Source organism: Ambystoma mexicanum, chromosome 7q (assembly GCF_040938575.1).
Source record: "Ambystoma mexicanum isolate Mex_15411 chromosome 7q, UKY_AmexF1_1, whole genome shotgun sequence".
Classification (NCBI taxonomy): domain Eukaryota; kingdom Metazoa; phylum Chordata; class Amphibia; order Caudata; family Ambystomatidae; genus Ambystoma; species Ambystoma mexicanum.
This window is the reverse complement of record NC_090941.1, coordinates 1,164,439,157-1,164,456,242: the sequence shown is the minus strand read 5'-3', so window position 1 is coordinate 1,164,456,242 and position 17,086 is coordinate 1,164,439,157. Positions and strand designations below refer to the sequence as shown.

The following is a 17,086-nucleotide window of genomic DNA, read 5'->3' as shown; positions in this document are numbered from 1 at the left end:
AATATGTCCTTGTAATCGTTGATTACCCTACTGTGCGAAACCAGGTGTCTGTCTGACTAGTCCCAGGGGATCTGTCATCCAGGTGGCCAGGACACGGCCATCGCTTTTGGATCCAGTTCCTGGGGGTGGACCAGTGTGGTAGGATCACTTGGGTGAGGGGCCTTCAGGGAGTGGGACAGCGGATGGCGAGACGCAGTATCCCCTTCCCTATAACACCTTTACCCCATGCTACCAGGTAGGATATTTAGCAACTTTACTCTCCCCCCCCCCCTTTTACAACAAGAACACTTTCACACAGACAGCCCGCTATGGGATAAAACAGACTAACACCCGAGCAGTTTACCCGACGTGTCCAAATACAATGGTCAGGCGAGGTCAGGCAATTACTGACCATCACAAACACTGACCTCCATTAAGCTTCCTCACACAGATAAAAGGCGCAGCACGAGAGCACACTCTGAGCGAGGCAAAGCACTCGAGGAAACAGCAGATTCAAGCCAGCAGCTGAACGAGAGAAGAAAGATGGCAAAAGAGAAGGGTATCGCAAGGAGGGATGTTCCCTGGACCTTTTTGACAAGGAGCTGTTACTTTCCAGGAAACCTCAAGAATAAAACGCTTAAGACCAGGAAACCAGGCCGAAGAATCCTGCACAGTGTGTTGGAGATACCCAGGACCCTCCAGCGTCAATAATCAAGGCGGGGAGAAGCAGCAGCCACTGTGGTACCGTCCTTGGCTCCAAGATCAAAGCAGTGTCCATGAAATAACAGAGCCAGTAAGCTGGGGAGAACGATACAGGACCGGTCTGTGTTGAAGCCAAGGCTGCAAGCAGCAAAATTGTATGGCGAGCGCTGGAACGGCATTGTTAAAACGTGTGTGATCATAATATGATATAGCATTTATAACGTGCCTATACACAAGTGTTTCAAGGCGCGACGCAGCAAGGGAGGGGGAACAGAGGGAAGACAGAGACAGCGATCCTACAAGGCCAGGTGTCATTCAGATCGTGCAAGTGCGGAGTGGGAAGTGGGAAGGGGACAGTGCAGTACATGAGGTAATAGAATAAATAACAATAAGAGAAGTAGGGCCAGCTGGTGGCAAGTGCAGGAGTAAGTGCAGACATCAGGAGGTCTCAAGTGCTGGTGAGGGACTGTAGGGACACAGAAAACATTCCCAAGTGCAGGGGTTGCGGGGCAGGCAGTGCAGGTGTGTAACTGGTGGGGGAGGGGACCTGGGCCCAAGATCAGAGGGTGGCCAGGTAACCAGTACAGTATCAGCCAGAAATTCAGCTGGGGAGAGGAGGAAAGAAAGCAAGAGATGCAAGTAAAGTTGAGCTGCTGATAAGTGATTGAACTTTAAAAGCAAGATATAATACCTTTGACTGAGTGGTCTGGCACCACATGATGGTGCTCAATCGAAGGTCTCTGTAAAGTAATCCAGCTGAGTAGAGGCAAAAGTGAAAGTTAGAAAAGGGTTATATCAAGAAGAGAAGGAGCAATAGTGAATCAAAGTGGAGCTGCAACGGCTTAAGCAAAATCCTGCGCATAGTTGAAAATCTTTGATTTTGATGAAGTAAAGAAAGTTTAGAAAAGTAGATCCATTTGGTTTGATCCCAACGGAGGGAGACCACTAAAGGTTTTGTGTTAAAGGGGTCTGAGCCCAGCGGAGGGGGGTCTGGGGTGAACAGAAAATCACCTCAGAAGTTGTATATGTGAAATCCTAAGAGGAAAGGAACTTTCATGTTTTTCGTGTTGCATCAGGCCCTCTGAAATAAGAGACTTTGAATGGCAAAGAGACTTTGGCACAGAAGGCCCTGATGTTGAGGTTTTGAACTGCATCCTCGTGCTAGAGCAGCCAGAGAGTGTGTTAAGCTCGAGTGTGCCACCTTGTCACTTGCTAAAAACATGGAGAAGTGATCCAACGGCTTGAATATCCTGACATATCATTTTTTGAACACTTTTCTTTGCATAACATTGTTTCCCACACTATTTGTATTTATTGGCAATAGGTTCATTAGTATAGGCCCTTTTTTAAAATTTTGATAGACTCTACTAGGACTGCGTTAATTATTATTTGATGGTCATAGCTTACTACCATCTTTAGATTTAGGATTAGATAGGCGTTTTTCAAACCCAATTGAAGTTCAATAAACACCCTTGAATTGTGTCTGTCTTACTGATTGATGCCATTCCTTCCTTACACTACCCAATACCGGGAGGCGTTCCCCATGCAGAGCAATACAACCCAACAGATTTTGAAATATCGTCTACCATTCTTTTCTAGGGTTGGTATCCCCAAGCAAATTCTAATGGATTAGGGATCCAATTTTATGAGCAAGTTGCTGAGTGAGGTCAAGGAATTACTACATATCTCCAGCTTAAGAACCTCAGTTTACCAACCCCAAACGGACTGACTGGTCAAGAGGTTTAATAGAACCCTTAAGTTGATTTTGAGAAATCTGGTAGATCAGGATGGAAAAGACTGGGACAGCATCATCCTTTGGGTCCTATTTGCAGTTAGAAAGACCCCTCTGGCATCCACCGGTTTCTCTCCTTTTGAACTACTTTACCGTAGAGAACCAAGAGATGTCCTAGACATGCTCCGGGAGATCTGGGAAGAAAGGGAAGAGGCACCTATTCCCCTTTCACAAACAGCTACCTAATTACGAGAGCATATGAACCTTGTTCAAAATCTAGTCTACACTCACATGGAAAAAGACAGAAGTCAACCTATGACAAGAAAGCAAATGTAAGATCCTTTTCAGTAAGACAAAAGGTATTAGGCCTCTTACCTACTTCTGAAAATAAACTTGTCTCAAAGTGGCATGGGCCTTATGAGGTACTAGAGCAAACAAAGACCTGTAATTGTAAAATAGCCCAACCTGATACAAAGCAGAAAACCCACCTTTATCATGTAAATTTCTTAAAGGAGTGGAAAGAAAATCCATCCACTGCCTCAACCTCGATATTATCTTGTTTGATACCGGAGGACGTAGACAATTCAGAGCTTATTCCCCAAGTACTATCTAGACAAAGGCAAGAAGATTTAAACAACCTGGTCATGGCATTCCCTGATGTACTCTACAAACAACCAGGGAGAGTACATGGTACTTATCATTATATCAGAACGCCAAAGGGAAAAGTGGTCCATTTAAAACCCTATAGACTCTGAGAAGCCTAAAAACAAATAATGGTAGAGGAAGTGAAATAAATGCTGAGGCAAACATTATAAAGCCTTCTTTAAGCCCATGGTCCTCCCCTATAGTATTGCTAACAAAACCTGATCATTCTTGGAGTTTTTGCATAGACATCAGACAGGTTAATGCCAACTCCAACCTTCAATGCCTTCCTTATGCCGCGCATTAATAAGTTAATAGATAAACTTGGAAGTACCATCTTTCTATCAACCCTAGACTTAAGGGATATTGGCAGGTCCCCGTACATGGACCTAATAAGGAAGATCGCTTTTTCGACACCCCTGGGGGCTATTGCAGTTTAAGGTCCTCCCTTTTGGCCGGCATGGGGCCCTAGGCACTTTCCAACGGCTAATGGACAGGATGTTACAGCCCTACTCTGATTTCTGTGGGGCTTAAATTGACGACATATTAATTTACAGTAAGACTTGGGAAGACCGTCTTTTCCATCTGTTTACTATTAAGAGAACCCTCAGAGAAGCCGGCCTAACTGCCAATCAATCTAAAGGTAAGCTGGGCCAATCAGCTGTAAAATACCTCAGTTTCTTTGTAGCAAATGGCAGTGTTCAGCCCCAAAGAGAAAAAGTGAAAGCCGCCCTAGATACCCCCATGCCTAAGACCAAGAGAGACCTCAGGGCATTCCTAGGATTGATTGGTTATTATCGTAGGTTTATCCCTAATTTCACAGATAACCAGCTAGGTTAAACAACAAATTAAAGAACTCTGAACCCCAGAAGATTCATTGGACTGAGGACGATATATGTTACAACAACTTACAACAAACCTTGTGCCAGAACCCAATCCTAAAGGTGGTAGACTTTTCAAAGGAGTTTGCTTTACAATCTGATGCCTCTCTGACAGGGTTAGGAGCAGTCTTATCACACATTTGTGATGGATTACAAAACCCTATCCTATTCACTAGTCGAAAACTCTTCCCTCGTGAAAATACTCTGTGTTGGAGTTAGAGGCCCTTGCCATCAAATGGGCAATCACCCATCTAAGGTACTATCTTTAAGGAAGGAAGTTCACCCTTGTCACAGACCACTCACGTTTAGTATGGATAAGTCAACGAAAAGATTCTAACCGAGTCATGCGATGGTCCTTAGACCTGCAACCCTACTGTTTCACTGTGGAACACCGCAAAGGCAAAGACCAGGGGAACGTCAATTTCCTTTCCCGCTTTCCCTGTGAAACAGATGCGGCTACATCGCATAGTGGAAGGATATGTTAGAAACCAGAAGGTGTCTCACCCACTAGTCCCTGTGGATCTCTCTCTCAGGCTCAGGCGGCCAGGGCCACGGCTATCGCCTTTGGATCCAGACCCTGGGGGTGGACCAGTGCGGGAGAATCACCTGGGTGAGGGGTCTTTGGGGAGTGGGACTTCGGATGGGGAGACGGGGTATCGCTCCCCCAGTAACACCTTTAACCCATCCTACCAGGATATGTGGGAATGTTACCCTCCCTTTCCCTTCACAAACACTTCCACATGGACAGCCCGCTCTGGGAGAAAACAGACTCACACCCGAGCAGTGTAACTGACATGTCCCGATACTATGGTCAGACGAAGTCAGGCAATTACTGACAATCACTCACACCTGACTTCCATTAAACCTCCCCACACAGATAAAAGGCGGAGCAGGAGAGCACACTCTGAGCGAGGCAAAGCACACAAAGGAACAGCAGTTTTGAGTCGGCAGCTGAACGAGGGGACAAAGACGGCAAACCAAGAAGGCTTCGCAAGGAGGTAAATACCCTGGACATTTTCCGCAAGAAACCGTTACTTTCAAGAAACCTTTGAGTTAGAAAGCATAAGGCCAGGAAACCAGCCTGAAGAATCCTGCATTGTGTGTCGGAGATACTGGAGGCCCTCCCGCGTAACTGACTAAGGCGGGGAGGAGCAGCAGCCGCCGTGGTATCGTCCTTGGCTTCAAGAACAAAGAAGCGCCAGAGAGATCAACACAGCCGGTGAGTTGGGGAGACTGATGCAAGACCGGTCTGTTTTGAAGTCAAGGTTGCAATCAGCAACATTGTATAACGTGCGCTGGAACGATCATTGTTGATCGTGCGTGATGAAAGACGGGAGTAAAGCTAAACGACTGATGAATGAAAGGTACAATACCGTTAACAGAGTGGTCCAGCACCGTGAATGTGCTCAATCGAAGATCTCTGTAAGGCATCCCACCAAGAAGTGGTGGAAACGCAAGATTGATCAGAACATCGTACAAAGTTAATCAAAGTGGTCCTGCGACGGTTTAAACAAAACCCATCGCACATTCAAATGTCTTTCATTTTGCTATCAAGAGGAAACCGTAGAAAGTGAGACTCCGAGTGATTGTCCGAGCCCGAACAAGGGAGACCAAGTGTAAACATTCTGGTCAAAAGTGGGTCCAGGCCTGAAGGAGGGAGACCCATGATGAACACTGAAAGAGAGAACTTGTGCATGTGAAGATCCTGAGAAGAGTGGAACTTTGATATTTGTTTGTTACGACAGGCCCTCTGCGGTAAGAGACTGTAATTGGAAAAGAGGCTTCAGCAGAAGGCCTTGATACCTTTGCTTTGAACTGTATCTCCCTGGCAGAGAAGCCAGAGTGCGTGTGAAGCTCGAGTGTGCCATCTTGCCCTGTGCTGAAAAAGTGGGTAAGGGAAGCCAACTGCTCAACCAACCTGACATATTGTTTCTTGAATACTTTTCTTTTTGCATACAGAATTGTCCCACCCACTTTTGTATTTAGAAGTAAGAATTGGCAATAGGTGTATTAGTATAGGCCCTTTTATTTTGACAGAGACTTCACTAGGACTGCGTTATTATTATTTGATGGTCGTAGCTTGCTCCCATCATTAGATTTAGGTTAGATAGGTGTCAGATGAAGTTCAATAAACACCCTTGAACTGTGATCACTTGTGTCTGTCTTCACTGTTTGATACCATGCCTTCCTTACAGAAGGCAGTGCAGTGATGTTTAGTTTTTGGTAGAATTCTCAGAAATGTGCTAATACCTCTCTAAATTAGAGACCCCCAGCAACTTTGCTGGATTTTAGGACTTTTAATTTTTAACCTGGAGAGAGTGAGACCATTTTCTCCCACTATTTGAACACTGTGTTTCTTTTGGTTGTGGAGTCTGACAAACTCCATAGGCATCATCTTTTACATTGGGCCTCATTACGACTACGGCGGTAGCCCTGCCGGTAATTACCGGCACGGCTGTCGCTGGAGTCGTTTTTTTACCGGCACCCGGCAAAGGGATGTATCGGGGCATTCCAGCACCGACAGACCCGGTACATCCCCATTGCCAGGTGGCAGTAATAATTACTCCCCATTCCCATTGAGCCCCAGGGTGTCCGGTGGGGGCAGGAAGCGAGGGAGGTGCCAGAAACTCCCTGTGCTTAATCTCCTAGGAGACAGGAATGCACTCTTAGGTGATTGGCTGGCAGGCTGTCTGGCAAGGACAGCCACCCTGCTGGGTGACTGACAGCTGGGCTGGACAGAATGAGAGAAACCTGCATAAAAGGCAAGGCTGTTTGGCTTAGAAGGCAGAGTCGACCACTGGACGAAGGAATCCGAAGAAGAACTTGGAAGAGACGCCTGCTGCAACTCCTGGACCGTTGGTTTGCCCTGTGAAGCCATGCTGCTGTGCTGAAACTCCAAATTCGTATAGACAGAGAAGCCCACAAGGATGACTTCTCCCTTTCAGTTGGTGGCACCGATCAACTCCAAAGTAAGCCACCTGGACATTCTCTCGAAGCTGGTTGAATTTACACTGCAGTCGCTGCTGGAACTGAATAGCCAGGCAGAGGAACACAGGATCGTGTGTGTTGCTTTTAAGCTGGCCAAGAGCTCCAGGAAGATCCTCCGGACTCCGAGGAAGCAGGACTGACCAAGCCTGAGCCACCTCAACAGAGTGCTGGACCCCAGATGCAAGGAAAGCCCATTTCGACGCGAGGAGTTGAAACGCCAAAGTGCCACTTGTTTGAGAATTGCTGTGCAGGAGTCCTCAGAAGTCCTCCCTCTTGTTCCCACGACTGAGGCACAGGAACACCAGGATCTGCAGAGCTGCACAGGAACAAAAGTCATCTTCTGCACTTTTCTTCAACCTAAAGGCACTGTATAGTCTAAGAGAACTTACCTCTTGTTGTGCCACCTTGCTTGATCTCAGTTGAGACATGTCTTTCTCGGTTGCTCTGGTAGAGTTGCTTGCATCTTCTACTACTCACAGGCCTAACAGCTTGTGACCCTACATTTGATTCTCTTTTTACTAGATTTCTAAAACATTGTGCAAGACTTTTACATACCTGCAAGAAGTGCTTCAGTTCACCTTGACTTTTGCTAACTTAACATTGGCTGGCCTGGCTCCCTGAATTACTCTTCTCTCCTCTGCTGATGTGTTTTACCTTCCTTCCAGGAAAGGGTTAACTGACTTTGCATTGGGGATTTTTTTAAAGTACTTACCTGGTTAAGAATAATTGTGTGAATACTTGTCTTATTCTGAAACCTCTTTTCTTTGGCACTCCTCACAAGAGCATATAAATGTCCACAACACATTAGCTATTGAAGTCACCTGAGGGTGTGTGTCTGTGAGCCATCCCAAATGGGTATTTGTGATTCAGAAAACTAATAGTGTGTATTTTTTTAAGTGTATTTGTTTGTGTGTTGCCTTACATTGCTCCCTTCTGAAGAAGGCTTATTCAAACTGACTGTTAAATAAATTAATAACTGTTTAATCAAGAAACGTTGTGTGTAAGGGTTTACTGTGAACTGAGTCACTTTGGATCTCTGTGTAACTCCCCTACAGCTCATATTGACCCCTCTTGAGATAAGCCTGGCTACTCAACCACACTACCAACCTGTGTAGTACAGACTTATGCCAAAGGTTGGGTTCCTATTGACAGGAGGTCATGGTTGTTGTAGTGCACCCAAGGGGTACTGCATACAATCTTGCCTAACAATTAGGCAGAGGATGTTACCTTCCTTGTATGTTGGGTCTTTCTTGTTTGTGTGGCTGAGGGCGTTGAGAAGGCAGAGGAGAGCTTCCTTCATCGGTTTGGTGCCTGGGAGGTTGAAGTCGCCTAGGAAGATGTTGTTGCTGTGCGTGAGGGACATGGTGGTGGCCAGGTTGATGAAGTTTAAGATGAAGGCAGTGTTGGGTTTTGCTGGTCTGTAGGTGAGATGGAAGGTGATTGTGTCCGTCGGGGAGAGCTGGAAGTGGCAGGAGAGGATTTCGAACGAGCCAACATTGTCGACGTCAAGACGAGCCACCTGTCTTGTTCGGCCGGTCTCTGTGTTGGATGCTGTAACCGTTGGGGACAAGCACATCTAGGATGCAGGTGGAGGTGGGTGTCAGCCAGTTCTCATGATGAAGATGGTGTCAAGGTTGTGTGTAGTGATGAGGTCGGCGATGTCTGCTGAATGACGCTGACATTGAGTGGATGTTGGCGAACATCAACCTCTGTGTTGTGGACAGTGAGGGGGTGCTGATGGGCTTGAGGCTGATGTGGCGGAGGTTGCTACATTGCAAAGTACATGCCTTAGAGGAGGGCCGATGTTGGCGTTGCTTGGTGATGGAGGGGATGGCCTGTGGGGACCGAGTGAGAAAACACACGTCGGTGCATGCTTACCTGCTGTCCAAGCAGGGGTTCGGGCCCTGGATCCTCTCGGTCCAAACAGGAATTGCCATTATCTTCCTCTGCCCTTTTTTTCGGGCACCCAGGTAAGAGACAAACCTGATGTAAGAGTTAAGAGAATAAAGGAAGAGGCAGGGCTAAGAAGGTGGTTGGGGCTTATGCCGCGTGACCTAGATCACTTGCACCTGCTCACCAACTGCAAAGGAAAAGGCGGTAGGGCTGCTTAAGAAGGGAAAAAGGACGGCAAAACAGGAAGGCACCAACAGTTTAGCCGTGATTGACTGCTTCTATTTGGCTTTCATGTATTACTATATGTGGCTGTGCATTAATATCGTTAAAGTGCCCTTGCAAGTTTAAATGAATGGTGAGTGGTGTTTTAGGATTTACGAATTGCTAACCCACATTTCTTGTTGGTTAAATAGTGTGTTTCCCTTTTTTATCCCATTTGTTTGGTGCAGGCCATCAGGTCAAGGGTCTTGCACATATACTAGGGTCGGGTGGTGTCTTTAGGACACTGCACTAGTTAGTGTACTTCCCTGATTGTAGGTTGTATGGGTTCCTGGTTCTCCCTACCTCTCTGTTATTTTATGTTGGGTGCACGCCTCTGGTAGAGGGGCCACTTATAGACATTGGGGTTGGAGATCCATGTATACGCATTACTGTTCTTATAATGTTTAACTCTGTGTATTACGGTCCATAGTACTGACCTAATAGTTGTATATGTGCTACTTTATGAAAGGATGTATTCTCCAGTATATTGAAGTGGTGTAATTTCTAGAGCTGTGTGTGGCCTGATTGTACTACCCCTACCTGAGAGCCACCTTACCTACACTAAGAGAGGTTTGGCTTCCATTTAGGGTTCGTGGTTGCAGTATTCTCAACAGAGGGTGGTACAGATCTGATATAACATTTACAAATAAATACTGACAGGAAGCTCAGTGGTTTCCATCTGTATTTATATGCAAAAATCAATAAAAAGAGAAAATAGAGAGCCTAAATTAAAAGACACACTGCACAATGGCATCCAAAGGTATACAGTTCTTTTGCCGTGGGTTTTTTTTTTTTGGGGGGGGGGGGGTTTCAAAATGAAATAAATATTTGTGGGTGAAAGGGAATCATTTTTTTAAAAAGGGAGGTTTGGGGGGTAACCCACCAACAAAAAACAAAAAAAAAACATTTTTTCGAGATAAAAAAACAGCGACGAAAAATCCCACGGCAAAATTACGTAGAACCCATCCAAACTGGCATGGAGGTGCAAAACAACGAGAACAGAGGCATATGCCTACATCATTGCGCTGCCTTTGGCCTTAGAGATGATGGATTCTAGTGTGCTAGAGTTCCTTTCTCACCTGCATGAGGGTGCTCAATGTGCTCATGGTCTGCAAAATCCTGCCCATCGCTGTCAAATCCCTCATCTGACCACCAGTTCCTTGCAATGTCTTGGTGACCACCAGCAGACAGCGGCCCTTGTTCTCCAAAGCTTAGTTCATCTTGGGGCTCTTGCTTAATCTGAACAAATGGACTGTGGCCATCCTCAGTCACCAAAACGGTCTTTGGTTTGCAAGTGACCAACCCTAGGAAAGAAAAGCAACAATGATGATGTTGATGATAGAGACGGTGGTCATGCGCTCAATATGTTAGTGTTACTGCTAACCCTCCCATTATAATTTCAATGTCTTCTAGCTATGCCCCAGTGTTCCTCCAGACTCATTCTCAAACACCTAGAATTAATATCAAACAGGTATGTTTCTATGTCACTGACTAGTCTGGGGAGTCAAAAGTAGCTTGAGGTCGCTGATGGAGTCAAGCTTTCCAGGCTTTAAGCTACAAACATGAGATAAATAGCTGCCAGCTCCTGGCAATGTGTAACCCTGTAAAGGGCTTAAGCTACAATATCCCAATATACCACACGCTCAATAACCTGCCACTCTCTGTTTGCGTATTGGGTATCTGGGACCAGTTGTTACTGGGTCATCTTGAGGACACCTTCCTGGACATTTAGTGGTAAGGTACGGCAAGCACTGAGGAACACCTCTGTACCTCGATGAGCAGCAGGGCTTTCACATCCAAAACGTATATGGCCCTAAAACCCTGTAGTGAACATGGGGATAACATTCCCAGGGAAAAGTGAAGAAAACAGCCCCCAGTAATCTTAAAGGCAAGGACAGAGGGTAGCGGGCTGTTCAGCAGAAAAAAACAGCAAAAGCACATGTCATGAATTCAAAATATCCACCAGCCCTATTAAACCCTTCCACCCAAGTTATGAATTACAAAGGCACACTGCAAAAACAGATTGCTCCCGGTAAAGACCCAAACATTCTGGCCAATCGGGAGGCAAGCACCCGGCACAGGTACTATGAAGGAGGCTCTGTTTCCTATGTTTGGAGATGGGAAGCAGGGATGCGGCTGTACATTGGGGAGCTGCGAGAGCAGATCCATTTGAAGGATCAGGAGTACTAAGAAGACTCAGATGTGTCATTGAAATGGAGACTCTGCAGATGCCAGAACACCATGCTCCCTTTATGGAGAGCAGGACACCCTATAACAGCAAGAGTGAAAGATCCATCACTCTAGTGAGGACTATCTATCAGAACCAGTGTGAGAGCAAGACCCAAGGGGAGAACAAGAACCTGAGAGAGAGCCAGACTATGGGAAGAGACCACACACTAAGAGAGAGCAGAGGTCCCTGAGCAGGCGAGTCAAAAGAGCAGAGCCTGAGAAAAACGCTAAGCAAGGGGGAAGAAATACTTGCTGGTAGGAAAGTGAAAGATGTTGCTGCTGGTCCAGGTAGTCGATAACATCTGAACCCTAAAGCAAAGAGGGAGGATGACTCACCGGAAGGTGAAATCAACAAGCGGAAAGAGTGCTAGAACCATGGATTGCTAAAAGGTGAGCAGGGGGCTATACTCCTAGTACTGAGGTTGCCAAGGAGTGAAAGGATGCTATATCCACAGCATGCTAAGAAGATATCAGCAGGCTATAGCCCTAGGACTGAGATTGCAAAGAAGCAAGCATGGTGCTATATCCCCCGGTTGCAAAGAAGCAAGCACAGCGCTGTTTCCCTGGTTGCAAAGAAGCAAGCACAGAGCTTATATCCCCCGGTTGCAAAGAAGCAAGCACAGAGCTATATCCCCCTGTTGCAAAGAAGCAAGCACAGAGCTATATCCCCTGGTTGCAAAGAAGCAAGCACAGAGCTATATCCCCCAGTTGCAAAGAAGCAAGCATAGAGCTATATCCCCTGGTTGCAAAGAAGCAAGCACAGACTATATCCCCTGGTTGCAAAGAAGCAAGCACAGAGCTATATCCCCCGGTTGCAAAGAAGCAAGCACAAAGCTATATCCCCCAGTTGCAAAGAAGCAAGCATAGAGCTATATCCCCTGGTTGCAAAGAAGCAAGCACAGAGCTTATATCCCCCGGTTGCAAAGAAGCAAGCATGGTGCTATATCCCCCGGTTGCAAAGAAGCAAGCACAGAGCTATATCCCCTGGTTGCAAAGAAGCAAGCACAGAGCTGTATCCCCCGGTGCAAAGAAGCAAGCATAGAGCTATATCCCCTGGTTGCAAAGAAGCAAGCACAGAGCAATATCCCCCGGTTGCAAAGAAGCAAGCACAGCGCTATATCCCCCGGTTGCAAAGAAGTGAGCACAGAGCTTATATCCCCCGGTTGCAAAGAAGCAAGCACAGAGCTATATCCCCCGGTTGCAAAGAAGCAAGCACAACGCTGTTTCCCTAGGACAAAGAAGTCAAGTAGTGAGAAGGAAGCTATATCATTCATATTATGTATTAGAGTAAGGAATCCAGAAAGGTGTGGTGGTCCCTTAGGCAGACTCTTCCAGCGTTTTGAGTAAACCCATTCCGACACCCTCATAGGTGCTGTGCATTGGGCGCTTTCTTGCTTTGCAGTTCAGTTGTGCACCTCTCTGTACCCTCTTCTCCCACTAGAGGCCTTTTTAGTTCCTTCTACGTCGACTGGGAGAAAGTTTGACATTTAATTTAAATGTGTCTTCTAACTGGTCCTTGTGGTTTTTCTGGACTAGACTGTACTGCTGTGAAGGGTAAAAACTGTGTTTCATATGTCCTCCCTGTATCCTTTGTTTTATTTGCACAAATAAAGAATAAAAACATTGTAGTTTCGTAATTATGGTGAATGCTGACTCACATATATTCACTCACTCAGCTGTGCAAGAACATGTTAAGGATGGGTTTAGCACCAATTGCTCGCCTTTTCAGTACAGGCAGGCATAGGAAACTCTCAAAAAACATTAAAGGAAAAACACACAAAATATCTTGCAAAAGCCTCAGAAACTGACTCCAGGGGTGTGATGAAAGGGGGAGGACTGGGAAGAGGACCAACATGGAGACCAATGGATTACCCATTGAAGAGATGATGATCTCTTTGTTATCACAAGAACACACAGGAAGAATCAGAGGGTTATGGGAGACCCAGGAAGAGGCATGACCACGCTTCCCTGCATCAGATGGAGCAGATGGCGACAGAGAATTTGAAAATTACATTAAACGTGCCTGCAACAGTAAACGAGGCTTGCTGTTGCTGCGTTACTTGCTCACCTGTAGAGATCTTTTCAACACTCTCAGTGTTTGCAGAATCCTGGCTAATGCTGGCACCACCCTCAGACTTCTTGTTGGACCACCAGCTCCCCTCAAAGTCGTGGTGACCAATGGTAGGCAGTGGCAGGGACTCCTGTTCCTCAAAGCTTTGCCCGTCCTGGGATTCTAGCTTAACCTTAACAGGTGAGTGCTCCTCTTCCTTGGTTAACAAGAACACACTTGGTCGGAAACTGTCCAACTCTGGTCAAACAAAAAACAAAAATAATATCTAATTTATTTCACCACTAATGGCGATCACAACATACCACATAAGAGGAACGATGTCGCTGTTCACAGTGTGCAGAGGTGTGGTCATTTATAAAAACAATCAAACACATATGTTACAAAGCATTTAACTGGTGGAACCAGTGGGGTAACCTACAACAGGAATGTCTAAACTACATCTGTGACATCCACAAAGTTCTTCAATTTAAGATTACATCTAATGGAGACGGACATTCTCCATGATCTAGTCGTTTAACTGGTGCATGGCTCAGCTAGCCATAAACAGCACAACTAAGATATTTTCTTCAATAAAGACACCCGGCCCACACCCACCTAGTCAAATGTCTTTGGTGAAGCCATTTCAGATGACCACGAGATCCGACATCACTCTAGCAGCTCTCAAAGCACACATCCATGGGACAAGACATCACCCATAACATTACACTTGCATTCACCACACAGTCCATGTATGTTGTCGCTAAGCAGCACAGACGGACAAACACAGACAGACACCCACACTCCCACCACCTCTCCTGATTAATCTCAAATCCCTCATATGCACCTGCACAAACACTCATCAACCCCCTTCCAGCAAATGATCAGTGCCAACCCCTCAGCACCATGGCATGCAAAAGAACTGAACACCAACATGCTTCATATGGAAATCAAACAAGAACTACTGATCCTGTTGGACCAAAAACAAAAGAACCAAACTCTCAAAATCAAATCCACCATGAGCAAAGTAAATCTCTGCTCAGTGTAAGGAAGGCCTGGTATCAACAGTAAGACAGACACAAGTGACCACAGTTCAAGGGAATCTATAGAACTTCAAAGAGGGTATGATAAACGCCTATCTAATCCTAAATCTACAGATGGGAGCAAGCCACGACCATCAAATAATAAAGAAGGCAGTCCTAGTGGTGTCTTGTCAAATAAAAGGGCCTAAACTAAAAAAAAAACAATTGCCAATCCTTACCTCTAAATACAAATAGCGTAGGGAATAATGTTATGAAAAAAATAAGTGTTCAAAATTATATGTCAGGATGTTCAGGCCGCTGGCCTCCTTCTCCATGTTTTCGGCACGGTACAAGGCAGTTCACTCGAGCATAGCACACTCTTTGGCTTCTTCGGCACGAGGACACAGTTCAATTACCAGTATTACGGCCTTCTGTACGCAAGTCTCTTTACTTCTCAAACATCTCTTGATTCAGAGGGTCTAATGTACAAAAATAAACGAAAAGTTATTTTCCTCTCACAAGTACTCAATTCAAAAGATTCACTCTTCAAACTGGATTCCCTTTTTTTTTAATTTTTTTTTTTATTATTACTTGTGTACAATCAAAAGAAAGATGATTTTTACAAGGAAGCAAGGTACAATTTTTTCCGTGTGAAGATAACAGTAGATTATTGGTTTAGTTCCATTAAGTCCATTGACTTCCGGGCATCCGTTGAGGATACAATTGCAGCATAAACCAAACCACCTGTTTATGTTATATTGTTATTGTTGGTCCTGGTTAGGTTGGTTAGTGATTGATCATTGGGATCCTTTTGCGTTTATTTTAGCAAATGCGGCTTCCATTAGTTTACATGTAGCCACTGCCCAACGAGCCTTTTCCCCGGAGATGAGACGACACCACCATGTATCTTCTTCCAGCAACACAGAGTTCACCCACAGAGGCGACAATATGGCTGTGCGTTCATGGTTAAGAGACGGGCAGTTTAACAGAAGATGGCGGACTGTTTCTTTAGAGTCCTCGATATGACACAGTCTGCATGTTGTATCGCTAGTTAAACTTCTTATCCCCAGAATCTCTCTGGTGTGTAGGAGATTTAAACGTGCTCTTAAGAAGTTAGTTCGAAGTTTCTTGTCTGGGAATTTTCTACAGTACTCCAGCGGGGAATTTAACTTGTTATATGTAGGCGGAAGGTGTTGTAAGAGTTTGAGCGCACTAATTTTCTCACCGGTCTTTATCCAGTCTAAATTTTTCAGCTTCTGGGTCACTCTCTGAGGGCAAGATATTAAGTCCTCACTGGTACAGGCTACTTCTTCCAGTTTATGTTCCTGTCGTCTGATCCAGTTCTGAATCTGCTTACATTTCGTCAGTTCGAGCTCTTTGGCGATGGTATTAAAGATGGGAAGGCCATCTTGAATGAGCGTCTTTCTGTACATGGCCAGGGACGAAATGCTAACAGTGGCTTCCAGTGACAGGAGACCGAGGTCTCTTCTGACGGCCGCCATCGGGATCGAGTTCGGTAGACCTAGAACCGTTCTCCAGATGTATCCCTCCAGTCTCTGCCATAATAGATTGGGCATAGTGATGGTAGCGTCCATGCCGTAAGTTAGTGCGGGTACTATTTTACCTTTGTAGAACTTTATGGCTGGGATCATCGAGAATTTCCCGAACTTTCGATCAATCATCCGCAGTTGGGAGGACAAGTTTTTAGCTTTGTCCCACAGATATAATTGCATTTTTCTCTCCTGCGTTGTTCCATCAATGATGACTCCCAGATATTTAAAGTGGGGGACGACTTCGATTCGACATTTGTTCACTGACCAGGAGTGAGAAGGATTCTTCGGTTGCTTGTTTTTGGCGAAGATCATGATTTTTGTCTTATTGCTGTTTATTGTGAGGTTATTGTTATCCATGTATTTTCCCAGATTGTCCAGCTGACGTTGGAGACCTATAGGGGTCTGGTCTAAGAGTATCATGTCGTCAGCATATAGCATACGGGACATCTTGATTGCGCCCAACTTCGGTGGGAAACTACGTACGGCTTCCTCCGAGTCCTTAAAGTCTCCAAGAAAGGCTACAAAGAGGGCCGGAGCCAGGGGGCAGCCTTGTTTCACTCCTCTGTCGGCATGAATTTCTTTAGTCAGTGTGCCTTGTAGATTTAGGCGGACATGAAGAGTGGTATTCAAATGCAGAGCTATGATAGGTTGGAGAATTTCTTCTGGACAGCTCCAGCGTTTTAGTTTGTTCCAGAGAAGCGTTCTATCGACTCTATCAAACGCCTGCGAGAGGTCAATAAAGGCTGCGTAAACTGTTGGTGCTCCTTGTTTTATTTTGGCCTTTAGAATACTTAATATGAGAATATTCACTGCAGTGCCCCCGTTTTTCTTAAAGCCCATTTGGAATGGGTCATCGCACGGCGCGACTTTTGCCCAACTGCGAAAATGTTGGAGAAGGAGCGTGGCAAATAATTTGCCCATGATATCCAATAGGGCAATCGGCCGATAGTTAGACGGGTCCTCTCTATTTCCTTTTTTGAATATGGGAATAATCGTGGCTTTTGTCCATGAGACGCGAATATGTCTACTGGAGGTACAGTGCTTGAACAAAAGACTGATGAAGTCCGTCCATTCGGTAATGTGTTTTTTTAGGTCAGTATTCGTGAGGCCATCTGGACCAGGCGCTCTGGATGTTTTTAGCTTTCGAATTGCCTCAC

The 17,086-nt window shown here is 45.5% G+C and overlaps 1 protein-coding gene across 2 annotated transcripts in view; it reads right to left on the bottom strand.

Annotated features, from left to right (window-relative positions):
• LOC138528724 (zinc finger protein 585A-like) overlaps positions 1–17,086 on the bottom strand; it is a 139,415-nt gene that overhangs the window by 33,038 nt on the left and 89,291 nt on the right. For both annotated transcript variants that reach the window (XM_069640587.1, XM_069640588.1), the window contains exons 3-4: positions 13,376–13,615; positions 10,158–10,382 (exon numbers count right to left, since the gene is read on the bottom strand). In XM_069640587.1, the coding sequence (XP_069496688.1) occupies positions 10,158–10,382; positions 13,376–13,615 (465 nt within the window). The remainder of the gene's footprint in view (positions 1–10,157; positions 10,383–13,375; positions 13,616–17,086) is intronic.